We start from the raw sequence: 22,591 nt of genomic DNA on the forward strand, positions 1-22,591 counted from the left end.
TGAACAAATATGAAAGCACAATATTGGACTAGAAGATTATAAAGTCCTTCCTTGTTAAATTCATTATTATTTTAATTTAATATACTGGGAAAACTTTGCCGACATAATGTAAAAAGAAAGGCCCCAACGTAAAGCATTCATAAGGTCTCTGACCTTTTCATTGCGCCAGAATGTCTCTCCTGTCTTTCCTTCTTCCTGTTGTAACAGAAGGTTTTTTGCATAGTTAGAAAGATACATATTACGTAGAATAAGTGAGCAAACATAAAAAAGTTATGAAAGGCCATAAAAGTTAAAACACATAAAATGATGGAACGTAAAACTTTATTTATTATTCCTATAAACTTAAACACGTCCGCCTAAAATTTTAGCATAGCTTCGGGAGGATATTTCCTTTTGTTTTGTTTATGTATGTATGCAATCATTTGGCAAAAGTGAGGAAATATCGTTTACCTAACGACTACAAAAAATTATAGACGTCTACAGGGTGTGCCAGGACTTTACGGCATAAATGGAGCATGTATATGGGGTCAAAATAATGTCAGTATTATAATTTGTTACTTTAAAAGCCTTCGTTACTAAGTTAAGAGCCTCTAAAAGTGAACATTGAGAATTGTTCGTTATTTATAACTCCTGAATTATATCTTCAAATTATATTATATTTTACGACGATAATGTTTCCTACTTTCAAACACTATATTTAAATTCTTCAAATATGTTGTGGAAGAAGGTTTTCTGCCTCTCCATTCAATAAAATTAACGGTTTTTGAGAAGCATGGAATTGAGTTATTGTTTTTATTTTAATATCCAAAGCAGCATAACTTATATTTAATATATAATATGCAAATATGTGTTGGCATTTGATAATGCTGGCTTTATTATGAACATATCCCTGAAAGAGTCTTACCATGAGATCTTTGATCAAGTACATAGATCACAGTTTATAAGAGATAAATATATTTTGGTAAATATGGTTATTTTGCAGTTAAAAAAGTACATAGATCACAGTTTATAAGAGATAAATATATTTTGGTAAATATGGTTATTTTGCAGTTAAAAAGTTGACAGTTATATAACATTTTAGGAGATCTTTGATCAAATACATAGTTCACAGTTTATAAGAGATAGATATATTTTGGTGAATATGGTTATTTTGCAGTTAAAAAGTTGACAGTTATATTACATTTTAGGAACACGTTTACCAAAGCAAGATAGTGAGGCTCCAATATGAAATGTATATTATTGGAAGGTATATTTAAAAGTAGTTGTTAGCCAATTGAAAATGATTTTCAACTAGGAAGTCCTTCGACTTCAACTGATAATTCCCACCTGCTGAAGAGAAATTGCTGAAGAGGTTAACATCTCAATTGATAGGTCATGGCATGAAATTTTGACGAGTTGGAGCAGAATTTGTTCCTTGTATGATCATCGAATAAATGAAAGAAAATAATGTGGACACTTGTCGGCAACTTCTTGAACAATCCAGTGACGATAAAACATTCATTCAAAGGATCATAACGGGAGATGAAAGCTGTTCAATCATCAGGATAGATTGGCAAAGGATCTCCATCCTCCAAGAAAGCACATCAGTCTCGATTTAATGTTAAAGTGATGCTCACTGTTTTTTCGACTTTAATGGAATGGTGCATTTTGAATTCTGGTGGTGAAAAGTGAACCGTGTATTTTTGAATTATAGGGAGTAAAAGGAACCAGAGAAAGGGGGCGCAGGCGGGTCTCTACTAAAACTCATTAATCGGTATTCATGAATGGTGTTCTATTGAGTAATGATAGAAGAATTGTTCCCTATTTCTTCTAATGTACTATCACTATCGTAGTTTAGGTACAATTGAAAAATGTATTAGTTGCTAAGAATTAGCAATTTGTTCCATATTTTTTGGGCATCCGGGTAGTTAATGACCAAAGGGTGTAAAACTATAAAACACTTTGCATTGCGCTGGATAATGCTGTTGTGCTCTAAACTAATTAGGATTTCTTGTTTCATTAAATTACTGCACAGCATTTCAAGGAGAAAAATTAAATTAAGGTGCGACATATGATTAACACGCCTTTGGGGCCAGATTTTCGCACATACATGTTTGTAGAGGACTGTATAAACCTAAAATTTAAGAAAAGTGTCTCCCTTTACATGAAAACGGGGTTAAAATAAGGTAAATAAAATGTAATGGAAAATCCGTTGCTTTTAAATATAAAAGCATGTTCATAATTTCATAGGTACCAGATCAGCTGTATTGGTTTACCTTGCTGTAAATATTTAATATATAAACAAAAAAATGATGAACCCCTTGTTTACATATCCATGCAAGTTGTTCCGATTTAATCTGAAAAACCATGCAGCTCCATTAAATTTTATTGCTTTCGATGATTATTTTTTTGTATATACAGGATGTCTTAATCTACAGTAAAGGAAATATGGGCTTATTAAACAATTTCCTTAGAATACTGTATATAAAGCATATTTAAAATTTTTATAACAAATATACAACTTTTATTTAAACAAACACTCATCTTCATACTCATTATTCGATTGTTCATCTATGAAATTAAGGTTATAATAAATTACTTATACATTATTGTATCTTATAGACTCTATGTTCCATTTGTGTAGTAGTGAAGATTTGTTGTACATATAAAGAGCAATATCCTAATCTGCATTAATAGAATGATTCGTTTTCTCAATGATTATGTTTTCCTTTTTAACGTGTAAAACACGACTTATAATAGTTAAGTGATCGTCAACGTAATCGGTTACATTCGTAAAATTTGCAACGTTGTACATCGGCTATTACGATTCTTCTAGTTGGTTGAGCATAGACAGTATAGACACATATACGGGGCATTCTGTGATAATTTTTGAGCAGTAATTTTTTGTGAAATATTTTCAAATATGTGTAGCGGTATACTTATCAAGTTTAAATATTCGTCCACGTAACATCATAATAACGACCAGTGCTTGTAGTTCCCTATTTGCTCTTTCCATTTTCCTGTACCCCATTACCTACCATCAGTTCTTGATCAATCTTCACATTTGCCATGTTTAGGTACTTATGATATTTGGAAGTACAGTAGAAAAAAATGTCGAATTCTTCTACTGATTTTTCAAAATGATTAAAATTATCTTAGCAGATACGTTATTCATACAAAGTGCCAACTTAATAATGTAATTGTAATGTAACATAATGTAGGTATATGGTAAAACTTTGTAACCGATTTTTGAAATATGGAAATTTGTATTCATCTTTTTAATACAAAAAAAAATAATATAAAATGACGTGGCTTTGTAATTCAGCTGAATTTAAAAAAATGAAAATTAAGTTATTTTTAGTAGTACAGGAATATAAAATTAAAAAATATACGACTTTTTTCTTCCCTCTTCCGAAATTTTTTTAATGCTATATTCTTAATTTTTTATATCAAATTTAACAAACGCATGTAAAATCTCCACATTGCTCCTGTGCACATCCTTTGTCACTGCTTTTAAGCACAAATTATTGGCAACGTGAAATTAATTGTAATAAAAAAATTTCTCACAAGCTTTGTTGCTACATACAGGGTCGGAAAGTCCCCATTTCCGCCCATTTCGCCCTTCCACAAATAAGATCCACTTCTTATTTGTGGAAGGGCGAAATGGGCGGTGACTATTATACGTCTTCATTATAGCCATCTTTCTCTATCGCACGGATTTCTATGACTTACTTTATCACTCTCACGTAACGGCCGATGAACCATGGGGACTTTCCGACCCTGTATAAGGAATAATATTGAGACGAAATTAAACAATTGAGATTTGTCCATTTTAACGTACCAATATAAGGTGTTTCTGAAATGTATACAATACATATATAAAAGATAGTAAGATAACTAGAATCCAACATACTGTAAAAAATACAGAGTATTATTTTATTATTTAAATACCACATAACTAGGTTTTTGTTCTTTTCTAGTTTTCATGATAAGTTAAATACTTTAATTCAGTGTCCGTAGAGCGTACATATTGAATATAATTTTTCCAGAGGTAAATAGCGAAGGAGATAAACAAAAAATAAACTCCCACGCCAGGTACAGCGCCTGGAACTGCTATTTATTAACTCTTTAAACACATCATTTATCGCAAGTTCAATGATGCTATGGCATCGCTAATACGACAGCCGCTGATTGATGGAGTCTGATAAATCTCGCGGAAAATGAATTCCTTATCGATACTGATTCATGTGTAAAATTGTGCACCTCGCAGATATAAATCATTAAACTTTATAAGCGCCCTTTAATTCGATGTGGATAGTGTAAAAAATTGATTGCGCTTAGTCATAGGGTGTATGCCTCTTCGATATTTTTTATTTTTATTCAGCCTAAAGCTAATATGTATACTTATACTTGTAATTTTTCTGTAAATGATTAGCGATGTATTATAAAATGCCTTCTACGAATGCACTAACAACATTGACAACATAATTTCAAAAGTAAAGAATAGTGATATTTTACAAAAAAGTAGTATAGTCTTTACCCCACAGAAGACAAGTGTCAAAAGTAAAATGTTTATCATCCAATATGTTATAATGAAGGGGAAATGCAGAATAGATGTGCCATATGATAATATTGCAAACAATCCCTCCTTCTTCCCACAGGAGTTTTTATTATTTAATTCACTAGACAATGATTTTTTTTAATTTCATATAAAATATACCTATCATTTAATGTATATTTATATGCACATAACCTTACTTAAAAATAAAACAAAATTGTGTGCCAACCATAGATTTTGTAATATAAGGTTTCATTTTTTACGTCTAGATATACAGGGTATTACGAAATTCGTGGACAAGGACTGTGGGGTCATATTAAGCTAGATAAGGTGATAAAAAAGTGTCTTTATGATTTTTCAATCAGACCAGTATTTTTCGAGATAGAGCAGTATCAATTATCCAAAAATAATAAAAATATATATTTGTAAGTTTTTCAATTTTTATTTTCTATCACTAAATAAACAATTACGAGATACGAGTTACAACAATTGTTCAAAATTTCCACCGTCTGCTGTTAAACATACATCAGCACATTGTGCTACTGCTCGAATGGAGTTGCGTATCACCTCTGGTGTTATTTGCTGTATTGATTGAAATAGAAGGTTCTGCAATTCATTTAAATTTGCCACTGGTGTTCTGGACACAAAGTTTTTTAGGAAACCCCAAAATAAAAATTCACATGGTGTTAGGTCTGGTGAACGAGGTGGCCAAGCAAATGGAGCGCCTCTGCCAAACCAACCGCACTGCTTTACCTGCACGATTATTTGAAGCTCCGAGAGCCATCAGCAAATCATAATATCTAATATTCACCATTTGAATAATTGTGGTCTATTATCTTGCAGTTTGTATTGACAGGTACTTTTACTGTACTCTAACCAATGTCAAAGTATTGATAAATGCTTTCTGAATTGTCACAATTGTTGCAAAGCCGTCTGTTTCAAACAATACAACAAATAACGCCAGAGATGGTACGCAACTCCGTTCGAATAGTAGCACAATGTGCTGAAGCATGTTTAGCAGCAGGTGGAAGAAATTTTGAACAATTCGTTTGTCATAATTGTGATGATTAAAAATTGAAAATTTTTATTATTTTTGGATATTTAAAACTGCCGTATTTCGAAAAATATCGGTCTGATTGAAAAATGGTAGACATTTTTTTATAACCTTATCTAGTTTAACATAATCCGACAGTCCGCGAATTTCGTAACACCCTGTATATGGATACCATGTTTAGGTAAAATTTTTACTGACATTTATTTTTTTCAATTCCACATTTATTGAAATACCTCAGAAGATGTTGTTAAACTTAGGCTACAAATTTAAGTAATTAAAAGTAGAAGTTTAAAATGCACTACCGGAGATACTGTGAGACTTATCACTAAAAGCCTTACAATATCGACGCCGCTGAGTATTTTTGAAATAGGATAAATGCATTTAATTGTCGACGGTCTTTCTAGAAAATATTTAATTATTATTTTGTGTATTTTAAAATAGTACGCTATTAAATAAGACGAAAATAACTGTATTTTATTCGTTTCACATAAATACAATTTTAAATACGATGTAATTGTCAAAAGTAAAAACTTATCGACTTTATTTAAGATTTTTAGAAAATTAAAATTTACGGTAATAAAACCTTTTAACATTCGATGATTATGTTTTATTTAATGTCTGAACATAAAATTTTGAATGGCAGATCAAATCTCTCTAATATGGAATCTCGTGAAAATACATCTCATTTTGCACTCACAGTTCTGGTAGAGAGATATCAGCTTACGTCACGTTATGGATATATATTTAGCTGAAAATATCCAAAGTAATTACCCATTACAACAATTTCATTTGTCTGTTCAATAAAAAATAATTCTACATTATTTCGGTGACGATAATAAAGCTGAGATTGATATAACCTAGTTATTTTGTTTCTCGATATATTATTTACCTTTACATATACATATCAAAAATCCTAATAAAATAAGTGCGGCAAAGATGCAGTATCAGCAGAAATGATGCAATGTCTATAAAACATTGAATTAAATAAAGCCTCCCTTCAAAATTTATTTATGTAAGTGAAGAAATTTTGTTTAATTCAAGGTTATGATTATAAATAATCTACTTGCTTGTATAAAGTCTATTATAGCTTCAAAATAAATAAAACTTCACTTAATAAATACATCTTTTCGGAAGACTTCAAGATTATAATATGAAGACATACCCAACAAATATGTTCATAATTTCATTGTCTATATAATGATTTACGTCAAAAGCATCAATTTTTTTTATTTAAATAAACAGCATGTATCCTTTTTAAATGCTATCTCCAAGAAAAAATACCTCTTTACATAATCAAAATAATATGCTTGAAGATAAATAGGTACCTATCTATTTTTATTTTTTTTAAGTAACGCCCGTTGTAGAATAATTTTTTGGGTATTAACATAAATATTTACAATGATCAAAATCTTTTTTTTATCAAAATAACCAATTGCCTCAAATTTATAATGCTAATAAACTCAGGAATATGATTCCAACAAATAAAATACTTAATAACTATAATATATAAAAAATAAATAAATTATATATTATTATTTCATTGCTGTTAAAAATTTATAGAATGTACATAGCTGCGTACCCAGTATATACCATAAAATATTAAAGTACCAACGCCTTTATTATAACAAGGCAGTATTCCCATCTAAAACTCAAAGGCAAGCCTCAAATAACTCCTAACCCAGATTAGCTTTGGTGCACTGCTAAAGCAAGAATTTTCCGGGTACAACAAGCAGAACAGCAAAAGTGCATCAGCCCAGTAGCACAACAAAATCAATAGTCTCTACTCTCTGCAAGCTGAATCGAAATCCCATTTTAGTTTAGAATTTAATAATGAACCTACTCGGTCTACTCCCAACAGAACACTTTTCTTTTAAACCTGACACAAATACCTTAAAAAAATTACTATTTTACAGTTTATAGTTCATTATTAACACATGTTTGCGGTTAGTCTGAATTGGTTGTATCTATTTTTCATATTTAAAAAATATCATTCAAATGCACATACCGTATGTTCCTCGCANAGGCTAAACATATACAGAATTATTATCATGAGACATCTATATTTTACGAACAACGTCATCACTACAAAAACAAGTTAGCTGTAAAACAAAGGAGTCATTATTGTAAAGTCGGGGGCGCCCACGACGATATACATATTTTAACATGAAATAAATAATGAGTAATCGTTAATAATAAGTATAACAATTTTACCTTAGAAAAATATATGCCCTTGAGCATAAAGCAATGGAAACTAAACATACAAAGAATTATTATCATGAAACATATATAAACATCACAATCATAAGATTTCATAGAACAATTAACAACAAAGTACTTAAAGAATATTACCTGATAACTAATACTGGTTAACCACTTAATTTTACACCACTTTGTCACACTGCCCGCCGATCGTCTTACTGCCGATCTCCACACTGTTCGCACTTCAACTACTTATCTTCAACTCTCTAGGCTTCCTTCCAGAATTTCCTACCTAAGCGTTAGTTTTTGCGCTTTCTTTTACCAACCGTCAATATTACTTTTTCATTGTTATACACCACCCATGTAACAGGTGACGTCGAAGTTGATAAGATAAGTACGGTTTTGCACAATGATTAACTTCCTTGTCAAGGCTTAATTTTGATATAATAATGATTAATAAATAATTATTAAATTAATTAATAGAGAGTAATCTTAAAATAAAATAATCAATGCACGAAAAGCTTTCATGAATGAAAAGATTATCCGAAGATATAATACATATAACAAGACCCTTGTTCCCAGAAGTAAGATGGTCTTAGCAAACAGCTGTCTTAGAGTCCAATGAACCCTTTATAATTCTTCCCTAATGCCGTTGTCTCACCTGAGTCATCGGTTAAACTATTATAACGTAATAGCTAAAGATATTGCCCAGGGGAGTTTCCCCTATGTTGGTCATGGCAGATCAAATCTCTCTAATATGGAATCTCGTGAAAATACATCTCATTTTGCACTCACAGTTCTGGTAGAGAGATATCAGCTTACGTCACGTTATGGATATTTCTTTAGCTGAAAATATCCAAAGGAATTACCCATTACAACAATTTCATTTGTCTGTTCAATAAAAAATAATTCTACATTATTTCGGTGACGATAATAAAGCTGAGATTGATATAACCTAGTTATTTTGTTTCTCGATATATTATTTACCTTTACATATACATATCAAAAATCCTAATAAAATAAGTGCGGCAAAGATGCAGTATCAGCAGAAATGATGCAATGTCTATAAAACATTGAATTAAATAAAGCCTCCCTTCAAAATTTATTTATGTAAGTGAAGAAATTTTGTTTAATTCAATGTTATGATTATAAATAATCTACTTGCTTGTATAAAGTCTATTATAGCTTTAAAATAAATAAAACTTCACTTAATAAATACATCTTTTCGGAAGACTTCAAGATTATAATATGAAGACATACCCAACAAATATGTTCATAATTTCATTGTCTATATAATGATTTACGTCAAAAGCATCAATTTTTTTTATTTAAATAAACAGCATGTATCCTTTTTAAATGCTATCTCCAAGAAAAAATACCTCTTTACATAATCAAAATAATATGCTTGAAGATAATTAGGTACCTATCTATTTTTATTTTTTTTAAGTAACGCCCGTTGTAGAATAATTTTTTGGGTATTAACATAAATATTTACAATGATCAAAATCTTTTTTTTATCAAAATAACCAATTGCCTCAAATTTATAATGCTAATAAACTCAGGAATATGATTCCAACAAAAAAATACTTAATAACTATAATTTATAAAAAAATAAATAAATTATTTATTATTATTTCATTGCTGTTAAAAATTTATAGAATGTACATAGCTGCGTACCCAGTATATACCATAAAATATTAAAGTACCAACGCCTTTATTATAACAAGGCAGTATTCCCATCTAAAACTCAAAGGCAAGCCTCAAATAACTCCTAACCCAGATTAGCTTTGGTGCACTGCTAAAGCAAGAATTTTCCGGGTACAACAAGCAGAACAGCAAAAGTGCATCAGCCCAGTAGCACAACAAAATCAATAGTCTCTACTCTCTGCAAGCTGAATCGAAATCCCATTTTAGTTTAGAATTTAATAATGAACCTACTCGGTCTACTCCCAACAGAACACTTTTCTTTTAAACCTGACACAAATACCTTAAAAAAATTACTATTTTACAGTTTATAGTTCATTATTAACACATGTTTGCGGTTAGTCTGAATTGGTTGTATCTATTTTTCATATTTAAAAAATATCATTCAAATGCACATACCGTATGTTCCTCGCAGCACCAACTTCATATTTTAAAAACACGTGAACCGCCTTTAACTTTTTCTTCTTTAACCATTTGCAATTTTTTTAATTACTTGGTCTTCAATGTCTAAGAAACTTTGCCAAAAATTGTATTTATACTCCAAATATTATGCCATAATGGTACGCTTATTTACGAATTAATAACGAAATATTGGAAATAGAAATCTTAAATAAGATAAAGAGAATACTAAAACTACTGAAAAAAATACGATAACGTGAAATAATGACTTAGGCATTAATCATACCATAAGGGTCTTTAACTATTATAAGTTTCATTAAAATCGGTTACAAATAAGGATAGTTTTCTAACTACCCTTGACAGAAATTTTTCGATATTTTTTTTTATTCCTTTGAATTATCAAGCAAATAATATTATTTTTTAATGAATTAGACTGTTTTGAAGAAAAACAGTCTCTACTTTTTTTAGAATTCTGCGTAGTTTAGGCAGAAATAATTATTTTTTAAATAATGTATGACTCAGAACAGTAACATTTTTTTAATATTTTCACATTAGGCATCTTTCATGGTGACAGTTTCGTACACTCTACTTTCACCTCCTTAAATTTTGTGCCAACTTTTCCAAACACCCTATAGATTTCATAATTTTTAATGAAATCTTTATTTATTTTAGACATGTTTATCATTATAGAGTAATATTAAGAAAAATTTAAAGTGACCGAATTTTTTACTAATTATATTAAACAACTACTCTATGGACTAATGTCCCGACTGGCATTGATTATAGTGAATAACTAAAATCATGACAGGAAAGTCATCAGATATATACCGGTTTTAAACTCGTTAGTTCCCAACAGTACACTATAGGTCAGCCTAGTGAAAACGATTGTGCATCTACAGACATATTTTGAGTGTAGGTGAGATATAGCCTACAAAAAATTCGACATGTTATATATCATCATCACTTTACTGCCTGTGGTAGGAAGCTTTGTTTCGTATCTATTGGCACAAAGTGACCAACTAACTTGTAAGTGCCATGAAAGCAGTATCGATACGGTTTATATCCTCACGAATAATCTTAGCTATTACTAGATATTGAGTGTGTAATTAATTGCTGTCGCCCATAGTAAGAGTACCCAGTTTTTACAAATCGAAAGGGTAGTATAGTTATGAAAAATTTATATATTCAGAAAGATACACTATTTTTCAACGTAGTTGCCTTGTGAGCCGAGGGTTGAGGTTTCTTCATCAAAAAAATCTCGCGGCCTCTAGGGCAGTTTTTTCTTTTAATAGTTGCCTAATACAATGCTCAATTTTTTAGCGAAGTTTTCGAAAGCAGTAGACCTATGAAATTTTTATAGAAACAAAAACAACATATGGTGAGAAATTTCGACGTTCTATTACCCTTAGAATTGATACGTTACATTAAAACGCCCTGTATAAATATAATGAAATTTATCTAAATATGAATTTGTTTGTTTAAAGTAACTTTAAATATCGTACCTATATAATATGACCCTATATGACCTAATATGGTAGGATGTATAAGATCTGCGTAGCTGCTTTATATGTAAACAAGTATTTATTGATATTATACAGGGCGATCCAGAATTGATGGTGGTCCGCCATTACAGGAAATCGGAAAGAGTAAAGAGCAAGAGGGGATCTTTGTGGCAAGATAAAATAAGTCCTTGACATAAAATCTCATGTTCTCTCTAAGGAAGGTCTGTGATACATCGAAATGATTTTTCCTATTTTCATAATTTTTTTTTTTTTTTTTCATAAGAAAGATCTAATATTCATAATATTCATTAAATGATATCTCTGCCCGTTCAGAAGATATAAAATAGAGATGTGTATAAAGATTTCCTATTTCCTATTTGCTTTTTCCGTTTTCCTTTAACGGTAACCGATCGGTCAGTTCTAGGTTGTCCTGTACATGGAAACAATCAATTTATTCAGTACATAGTTCAGCTTATACAGCAACAATTAATTTTGCTCTCTCATAACCATGAACATACCAAATGAATAGACTAGTTGATTGCGAAAAGCTCATTATTAACGACAAGGGCAGGCTTTAATTAAAACAAAGCAGTTGGGAGTGCTGGGCGATATAACGCATGCTTATATGGGGTGATTGTAGCGTGTACATTTCACATACAAAATCAACGCAAATTATGAAGTTGTTTTCATTTCATAACTATACAACGATTGTGCTCATATTGTACAGATAATACGTATATAGAGTAATTCATTAAGACTGGAAATTCTTTGGAAAAAAAATAAAATAAAGAATTACTACTCACGTGAGTCAAGATTCTCTTCGTTTTCAAGATACAGTGTATTAAATTTAAAAACATAACAAATTTTTTGAAGTATTTTTAAAGTCGTTTAACATAGAGCGAAGAGTCTCTTCGCTCTATGATGATTTATTCAATTATTGGTAAATACAAGTAAATTCAAATATAATATATTTATATGTCAACTATTGGCAAGATACTTGGTATCATTAACTAAGGCATCTTAAATTTTCTCATGAAGGTTTAAACAAACTTAAAGCCATCTCTGATGAAGCAGGTAGCTGCACCTTTGATATCGATGTTGCCGCACACCGCAGTGTGAAAGCGCTAACGGCGGTTTTTGTGGCTTAAATTTTGTGTTCAAAATTACTGAAATTTATTCAAATCTCGTTTAAAAGTAACAGAAAAATTAAATGCATAAATTTTTCATTTTCGTGGCCTCTATCACCGTTTTCATAGAACGCACTTATTTCAGAACTACCCTGTATATGGTATAAAATGTTTAAGTGCATATTCCTGATTAAATATGGAAAATAAAGTTGAAAGTTTTTGAGTTGTGAATGATTTTGAAAAATTGAATAATAAATAAAACTGAATAATGAAAAAAATATATATACTAGATTTATTTTCAATTATCATACCTACATTATTTCTTATCCGTTTTTGTGGCGTCAAATTTATAATTATAATTTAATGAACCATCTATTAAAATTACCTAATTGATCATTATTTAGTTGAAACCGATTATTTTGAAATGTTTATTTAAACAAAACCATTAGCATTAATTCTTCTGGCAGTAATACAAATAAAACATGTATTTTCATGAAAATTAATAAAAACTCTTTTTAGACGATTCTGGATGCAGTACGATAGTCAAATTTTAAATTAATAAATCGATATAATATTGATCCACTGACAGCGAAAAAAATTATTAATGAGATCTGTTGATAAAAAATAAAACTAGATATTTATAAGAGTATTCGTATTTTCATAATCCAATTTAAATCAAGTCACCTTACACAATAAATTTTATTTGCTATACTTGATAGAAGATATATCTTTTAAATTTAGTAAGTATTGCTATAGTTTCAAATAAATATAAATTTTTAATACAATACTAAGCACAATTCCTTTTGGCTTTTATAGAAATTGGTTAAAAGTATGAAATTTTTTCTTATAATGTACAGTACATACATATTTTACATGTTTTAACGTTATAAAATTTTTCATTATTATCCGGAAGTTGTATTAGCAGATGAAAACAGCAAAGTGTATTAAAATTTTATACGGAAATAAACCTCAACTCTTTCTAAATTGCAAAATGGTAAACTTTTCAAACAAAAACTCTTAACTTTATCATTAACAGTGTTCTTGAAAATTGTGGATTTAGGGCAATTAACAAAAAAAAAACGATGTCGAGAAAACTATCACGATTAGGGCCAATAATTATTACATCATTTACAAAATAATAATTATTACAGTAGACTCTATAGATGTAATTATTTATACAACTTTATACAGCGTGTCCCACTAGTGCGGGAAAGTCCAATATCTATGTTAAAATGAGGAATATATGGATTTTTCTTTTTACTGTGTTGCCACATTTCTCAGAATGTACAAATTTAAAATATATTCAACTATACAGGGTGTTACCCTTTTCCTGGACAGACACCAATTTTGGTTTTTAAATGGAAACACATTTTTTATATTTTTTTTTTGGATTCTACATCAAAAATAAAGGGTACTTTGTGTAGAATAGTTCTATTCAAATATTCACAATTTTTGAGATATCTCGCCTGAAATGTTTTTCTAGTCGACATTGGTTGCTTACATTTTCTGATACTGACAGGTTATACTAATAGCTACTAAGCCCATTTTTTTATCAGATGTTTAGTAAGGATGACTCTTCCGAATCATGCTCCAAAAACTGGCCTGCGTTATACAGGGTGACCAAAATATCATGTCAAAATTGCCAATTGAAAAATTGAAAAATCTCGATTTTTTTTAAATGCAACGCCCTGTATATTTTCATACCATGAGATGCGGAATTAAATTCTCTACAACTTTGCTATACCTGCACCTATACCAAAATTCATTAGTTTTTCATGAAATCTCATTTCCATGAAAAAATGCGAAGTTTACAAATAGCTTATATGTAAAATAACGTAGTAGGCTCCTGTCAAAGGATGATCTGGATAATTGAATATATTTTTAATTTGTACAATCCGAGAAATGTGGCAACACTGTAAAAAGAAAAATCCATATATTCCTCATTTTAACATAGATATTGGACTTTCCCCCCACTAGTGGGACACGCTGTATAAACAAAATACTTATAAATTAAAGTTAATCAAGCATAACTCATTTGTTAATCCATTCAAATTCCTCGAAATAATACGTGTATTAAAGTGGGGTATGACGTATTTACCAGAAGCTTTAGAAATACATAAGAGCTTTTATTACATTTACTGAAATTTTATGTTTCTAAAATATTGTGTATAAAATGTCTAAAAATGTCGTACTTGCAATGTACGTAACTACATCACATTACACATATTACGGTTTGAATTTAACTTGGTTTCAAGTTAAGCCGTGATGGATGGACTTGGACTTGCATAACAGAAGTAGATTAGAAATCAATACATTTGTTTTTTTCCGTAAATCCATATGAATAAGAGGGATTGTGTAAGTCGATAATGAAAGGTTCAGGCCATCTTGTAAGATAAATGATCCTAGATCTTTACTAATCCACGTTAGATAAAAGATAACAAACAACGAATGATAAATGGCGAAATTTGATGTTTAATTTGCCAAAACTAGCATAAATACATAACTTAGTTGTTATGACCTACTAAACGTATTGCAGTGGATCTGTTAGAGTTACTAATGTTTATTTGTTAACACAAAGCATTAATGGTTAACTGGAATCTAGAGGTACGCGTCTTAGTTTCAGAATCAGACTAATTGTTTACCTCTACAAAATTATGGCTATACTGAATATGCAATGTTCGGTTTTAGTCTGATATAAGTTTAGTCCGCAGTATATACAATGTAGTCGCTAAGTATGTTAATATTTTAAATATTTTTTCTTTGTGTGGATGATAGAAATGAATTTACTACATAGTACTTTATCTCGTATTAAATTTTACAACTTAGTTGAAAATATTGACTGGACATTCGTTAACAATATAGATCTAGATGTTAATGTCAAATTTCAAATTTTTTTAGATAAAATACTAGATTGTAATAATTCAGCTTTTCCTGAGAAAAAATATAGTAATAAACTCAATACAGCTGTGCCTCCGTGGTTTAATAATCATCTGAGAGTTATGCGTGAACAACTTAACTTCTTTATTATGATATACAAAAAAAAAACCATGTTCAGAAAATAAATTGAGGAGAAATATCTATCGCATGCAGTACAAATCTGAAATTAAAAAAAAATGTAAATGTAATCTAAATGTAAAGCGAATGAGAAACTGTTAAAAAATACTAATAACTCTAATAAGTGTAGGTGGGATATTATAAACAAGCAGAAAAAAGGTAAAGTTACCAAAAATAAGTCCAACCGTAACAGATATATTTAATGAATATTTTACGACAGCGGCTGCAAAGGATTTGGAAGCCCGTAAACTATGTTCTCAGAAAGATACTTTAAATCCATACTTTAATTTTGATTATAACAAATTACCCTATAATAGTTTTAAATTTTCTGTGGTAACGTACATTGTAGTGAGACATCATTACAAACATTAAAAGTAAAGCTACTAAAGATATATATGGCTTAAGTGTGAAAATCATAAAAATTTTAAAGAATCTCATAGTGTATCCATTAACTAAACTAATAAATGAATGTCTCTTCCAAGGAATATTTCCTAATATACTTAAGGTGGCAGTAGTTTCACCAATATTCAAAAAAGGTAACCTTGATGACCCAGCAAATTATAGACCGATATCGGTGCTTCCAGTTCTCTCAATAATATTAGAAAAATGTTTGTGCAATGTTTGTGCCTGCGTATTTTGAGTCAAATAAACTCCTCGCAGAATGTCAACATGTTTTTCGAAAGAATCATGATACTACAAGTGCAATACTGGCCTTTGTAAATAACGTTCTAAACGCATATGAAAATCTTGATTTCTGTGATACTATATTCTTGGACTTAAGTAGGGCTTTTGACTCTATGTCACACGACATCTTAGTTGAGAAGTTGGGAAAATATAGACTTAGTGGATGTGACTTAAAAATAATAAAATTATTTTTAGCTAATAGAAGTCAAAAGTAAAAAGAGATGTGACAATAGGTATACCGCAAGGGTATTGGGACCCTTGTTATTTTTAATTTATAATAATGATATGCCGATGATACCACCATTTCTATCAGATCTAAACATATAATTGATGTAGAGGCTCGAAAAAATGAAGCTCCATCAGGAGCAGAAAAGTGGTTTACTTGAAATAATCTTATATGTAACAGAAATAAAACACAACGAATGATACTTCCGGTGATGAAGTACCCGCTGTAAAATTCTTGGGTGTCCTTTTGGATCCCCATCTGAGGTGGAATATCCACATAGCCCATCTATGTGGATTTGTAAAAAACTGAGTACTGCTGTATTTGTTGTTCGTAATCTCTCAGGTTCTGTGTACACTAGCGTATTGAGATCTGCCTACTTCTCCTTGTGCCATTCAATTATGAGTTATGCAATAATAGTCTGGGGTCATGCCGCAGATTTTGATAAAGTATTTGCAATTTAAAGAAAAATTAATTAGAATCATAGCTGGACTGGGTTATATGGATGATTGTAAAAATGCATTCATCACATATCAAATATTAACTTTACCCTCATTGTATATTTTGGAATGCTTGACATACGTTAAACCAAACCTAGACAGCTGTCCCACCTATGCAAACCAACACAGTTACGATACAAGAAACAAAGATAATATAATAACTCCATACTATAGGCTAAATAAAACACAAATTATCTGGCGATTTTGATGTATAACCGGTTACCATCACAAATTAAATATATTAAATGTAAGACATCCTTTAAGAATACGGTGAAGAGGTTTCTCCTGTTAAAGGCATTTTATCTCTGTAGGGAATTCTTATCATGTAATGATTTACACTTTATTAGCTGAGGTGTGATCTAGAGTTTATTTTTTGTGTGATGTCTATTATATTTTGTGATGCGCAGATGTCTGTGCCTGCTGTCGTACACTGTTATACATTTAAATTAGTTTTAAGTATTTTCAGTGCTTTTATTCTGACTTGTGTAAGTACTTGTTACAGTAACACCAATAAACTATTATTATTATTAGACAAGTCAGAATAAATACAAGTATCTAAGTGGCAGGTTAAAAATATGTCTTTTTAATATTTTCAATAATTATTTTAACATAAGAACCGCAAAAAACATAAATGAAAATTTTAGATTAAAAATAGATTCAGTATCACTTTATTTGAAACATACTTTATTTGAAAAGAAACATATCCCAGCGGATATTAATGAATCAATATACCTAAATGTATATATTCTGTTTGTTCAATTTTTAATGAAGCATATAATATTGCTTTGATTTACGAAAACCGAAATTTTCTTTAATTCATAATCTCTGTAGGTATTTACAGTACAAATTTTGAAAAAAATGTCCTCAAAGGAAGCTCTTTCCATGAATAATATTTAACCAAAAATGAAAATTCAATTCCTCCTCAATTCAAGTCCCTCAATTTCTGCTACATCGATATTAGTTACTGCATGTTGAATACTTTAAATATCACAATTTTAATCAGTTTGGTATTGTCCATGGCAAATGATGTTGAGTAGAAATTATTTTTTAATTAAAAGACGCACAAACCTTACCAAATATCGTTGAGATTTAATCTGTTATTTATGTTGTTATTAGAAAAAATTTATTTGAAAATCAACTTAACTGAGATCAACTTAAAATCTTTAATATTATAGAAAATGGCTAATTCGCAGGTTAAGCGTTATTAATTTGACCTAGGTCTTACCGAAAAATATTTTAAGTTCGCTCTTAAAGGAACTTTTTTATTGACAAACTTATTTCATTATAAAACATGTTTCATGTTTATGTATCGTGTCCCATAAATAATGTCCATTCCCTTTAGACGGACAGGGTAACAAAAAACTATGAAGTGTAGATCAATAACGTTTTTCTTATCTGATGTTGTTACAAATGATATTTTCCTTCAAGAAGATATTGCGGCATCGTGTTTAGATAATATGTATTAGGATGTTTACTAAAAGTGACATCTTATCATCGCTATCCTTCATTCCATAATTCTTGGGTGATGAAATGAATCCATCAATTACTTTTTATATACTTTCATTTAAGTAGATACTATAAAATATATACAATTTTTTTAACGCCATATTTACCGAATCCTTCAAAAACGTGAACGTAAAATATTATCCAATGTGAACATGTTAAAAACGTTAAAATAACGTAGTTATGGTTGATATAACGTCAAAGGCTGAAAATATATCAATTTAAATTAAATTACACGAATTTTCAATCGAACGTTAAAAAACATGTAATTTACAATAATCTTATAATTCTTATAATTAAACATTATAAAAAGTTAAAGTATTATCTCATTATATTATTTTTGCGTTAAAAATACGTACCTACTTAAGTACAATGCTAATTTTAATGAGTTAGATATGTTTACTGTCATAAAAAACTAACTTTATTAATAAATACTACTACTAAGTATTAATACTTTTCTAGTAATATATAATTTTTTCTTTCAGATTGCCATTAAAGTGGAAACTCACTCCTGTAGACATGGTACCAAGAAAAGTAATTTAGAAAAGAATCAAAACCAAAGATGCATTCCTTGTAAGTACATAAACTCTTCTGATTATTTAATGGAAAAATCTTGTAGCCGTTTCATCAACACGGTTAATACATTAAAAGGGTATCTTAAATACACCTTCTATAATTGATTGAGGCAATGGGATGACCTATAGGGCAAATTATTTTCCATTCTTGATCCCGTTCAGAACGGACAAAATATTATCATTTTGGCTTAAGAAAAAACTACATATTATTTTGGTAAAAACGTCAATCTTCGAATAACTTGTTATTTTATAAATTTTGTGAAGGTATAAGGAAATTCAAAATGTAAACCAATGTACCTAGCTTGTTTTCCAAATCTAAAATGTTTAATCAAATTTTAGTAGTGAACTTTGCATCACAAATGAGGAAATACATTTTATGACATGGGTGTGTTTGTAAACAGTTAATTTTTAAGATCCGATATTAATTAGATAAAATATATTTGCATTGCTTCCTTAAACAGTATTTAGTTCTTTATACTGATTTTTTTATGGTAGAGATTTTGGGAAAACGCAGGTGTTTTTGAAACATCACCTTATTAATTGTAAAAAGTACTTTTTGCAAGATGCTAAAATACATACCTACACTTCTTCAGGAAAATAAATGTTATTTTCTATTATAAGGGAAACCATTCTAATTAAACCACTCTTTGTGCTAGATAGGTACACTGTAAAAAAATCAGTGTCAGTGAAAGCAATAAAGGATCTGAGTGAATCTATTGAGTGAAATTATTATTATGATCATTTTACTCATTTGTGATTATATTTAAATTAAAATTGAGTACATTCACTCATATATGTATAGGTACTCCTTTAATAAATTCTTCACGTAAATTCGTATTTGATGCACTTGTACCTAAATCAGAGTAAATGTCCTCATACCGGGTTAGTTTAAATGTATATTAATTTCGAGTAATTTGATTGGCGTAGTGAAGATGACACCAATTATATATTGCTTCTGTAATCTCGACCACAGTTGATAGGGGTCCTCCAGAAAAGTGGATTAATTTCAACACTTTATATCTTAATCATTTATGATTTAATTTTGCACTCAATAGTTAGTTAATTAAAAACCAAGTCGGAATAAAGAATGACTCAATAATAGTTAAATTTAAATCATACCTGTAATTAGAGAAAAAGTTAACTCTAAATTGGTTTTATATACTCAGAATAGAGTCAAAAGTCGCTCAATTGATAGTTAGAACTCTACACTAAACACTAAATTCACTCATTTCTGATGCAATAGTTTCACTCAGTTGTACTCATACTAATAGAGTGAAAATTTCACTTAATCGGGTGTGGACAGAAATTAATACATTATTGAGTAAAATTGAGTGAAATTTGAGTGAAATTTTTTTACAGTGTAACTAAATTAAGTGCTTTTTTATTTATTTAAATCAATTAACAATTGCAATAGACAAATAAAAAACTGTTTTCTCAGGAACTATGTATTTTAAGGATATGTAAAATATCTCAAAATTTTGAAATATAAAAAAATTATTACAAAAATCAAGACTATTTAAGGTAAATTAAAAGGCTATTTAAGGTGTTTATTCATATTTGGTTAGCCTAAAATCTTCTCGAAGCAAAATTTCCATGAATTATTCTAAAAAGTAACCTAGTTATCATAAACAATAAACAAAACAATTTATTTGAAGACCCGTACCTTTAAGGAATCATTTCGCTATTGAGACATATTTAGGTAGTTGTTTCCTTAGGTATGGGTAACTTTTGGCTAATTAATTTTACACATTTGTGACTCCCAATATGTATTTTTTACTTCAAAGGATTAATATCTTAAATACGAAATATATAGAATCTCAACTTCTACTAATCCCTGAACTTGGATTCGTTTTGAAAGGAATTCTTATATATAAAAGTAATTTAGAGTAAATAACTTTTCGGAAACTTTAAGGACACGATTACATTTAGTGCAAGTGACAGGAAAAACATTAGGATTAAACTGAGCTAACAGTTCACTATAGGCTTTTTTTCGGGAGTGAATATTGGTGAATACGTTTGACTTGTAGTTACTGTTTCTATCTCTTTTAATCTTATTTCTAACCTTGTCTAACCTGAACAGATCGCGAAAATGTATATATTCACTATTCAGTGGTGCAGCCTGTCATATGTACTTTGACGACTTTGACATATGGGTTCTAACTTCTAACCAGTAACCATAATTTGTCATCCTTTATTGCTTCCAGTAATCTAGTGTTGTGGGAATTGGTGTTATCTCACTATATAATATATGTATTTGCTTCAAATAAAACTGAAGGAATATATCAATGCTTTCTTTGGAATATTTTTAAGTGGCAAATTTAAAAAGCGTGAAAAGTATGTAGATTCTGATGTTGCAAGATATGCGAATATTCGACATAATCGTTATCGTAAGAGAATGGAAGGTTAGGTCGTTTTTTTATGTAATTCATACGAAAAAGACCTGAATTACAAATGATTCCACCAATATTATCTCTGGCCTAGGTCACAAAAAAAAAGAGGATAATCCTGAAGCAAAGTGGATCGCAAATATGTCCCATATAAAAAATTAATCTCACCATTAAGTAAAATATTTGCTGTTTCAACGTCTACGTTTACTAAAACATTTGTGCCTCTAAAGTTTAAATTTAAACTGACCACTTCCACAGCCGTATCAGAATCCATCATTTTGCTAAACGATTGTTATCCTCATTCAAACAAAATGTCAAAAAGAATAAGGTTAAGTTACCGGCTGACAATAATAGTTGAATATACCAACAGAATATTCAGCTGAAGGATGAAGAGTTCAGTCATTTGAACTAAACTTGTGACGTCACATAGTAGTTTAAATGACTGACTATTCTCGCAAAAACGTAATATTCACTCATACTACACATACTACAACATACGACTTCACTCGCGAAAAAAAGCCGTATGTCAGTCTATTTAGATCTCTAAAATACGTGGTGCCATTTTATATTTAAAAAAAATTGGGTCTGAGCTCCTCTTGGAAAAATAGTCCAGACTATTCACATTACGTCTTCCTCATTAACGTTGTATTTAGGAGATGCAGAGTGTTGAAGTTGTTACTTTGAAGAGGGTTTTTCTTGTCTTTAAATCGGCTAAGGATAAAGTCAAAATTTGTACAGGCTGGAATGTTATGACCAGCACTTTTTTTAAGTTTAAATGAAAGATATATTTGTTTAAACCCCCCAAAAAATTTATCCGACAAAAATGTTGGTATTTTGAGTTTGTCCCCCACCCCAAACATGTCGATTTGGTGACATTATGGTTGGTGACAACCAGCAAGTTGATTTTTCTGGGAAGGTTTGGTAATAAGATTTAAAATGAAAGTATCTTATTGTCCGACAAAATTCTTGAGAAGTTTTTGCAATCCGACGCCCCGAAGATGTCGACTTAACGACAACATGGTTGGTGATAACCAGCAATCTGGTTTTGATTTTTTTCTCTAATAATTGAAATGTATAACACAATAATATACTTGTCCGCCAAAAAGATTGGAAAATTTGCCTTAAAAATGGGAAAAATAACTA

At 29.9% G+C, this 22,591-nt stretch overlaps 1 protein-coding gene across 5 annotated transcripts in view; it reads left to right on the forward strand.

Moving 5' to 3' along the window:
- The window catches only part of LOC108911838 (receptor-type tyrosine-protein phosphatase kappa), a 236,027-nt gene that overhangs the window by 135,050 nt on the left and 78,386 nt on the right, over window positions 1-22,591 (forward strand). For all 5 annotated transcript variants that reach the window (XM_018716884.1, XM_018716888.1, XM_018716885.1 and 2 more), the window contains one exon: window positions 18,972-19,059. In XM_018716884.1, coding sequence (XP_018572400.1) covers window positions 18,972-19,059 — 88 coding nt within the window. The remainder of the gene's footprint in view (window positions 1-18,971; window positions 19,060-22,591) is intronic.

This window comes from Anoplophora glabripennis, unplaced genomic scaffold, assembly GCF_000390285.2.
Source record: "Anoplophora glabripennis isolate ALB-LARVAE unplaced genomic scaffold, Agla_2.0 scaffold544, whole genome shotgun sequence".
In the NCBI taxonomy this organism is placed as follows: Eukaryota; Metazoa; Arthropoda; class Insecta; order Coleoptera; family Cerambycidae; genus Anoplophora; species Anoplophora glabripennis.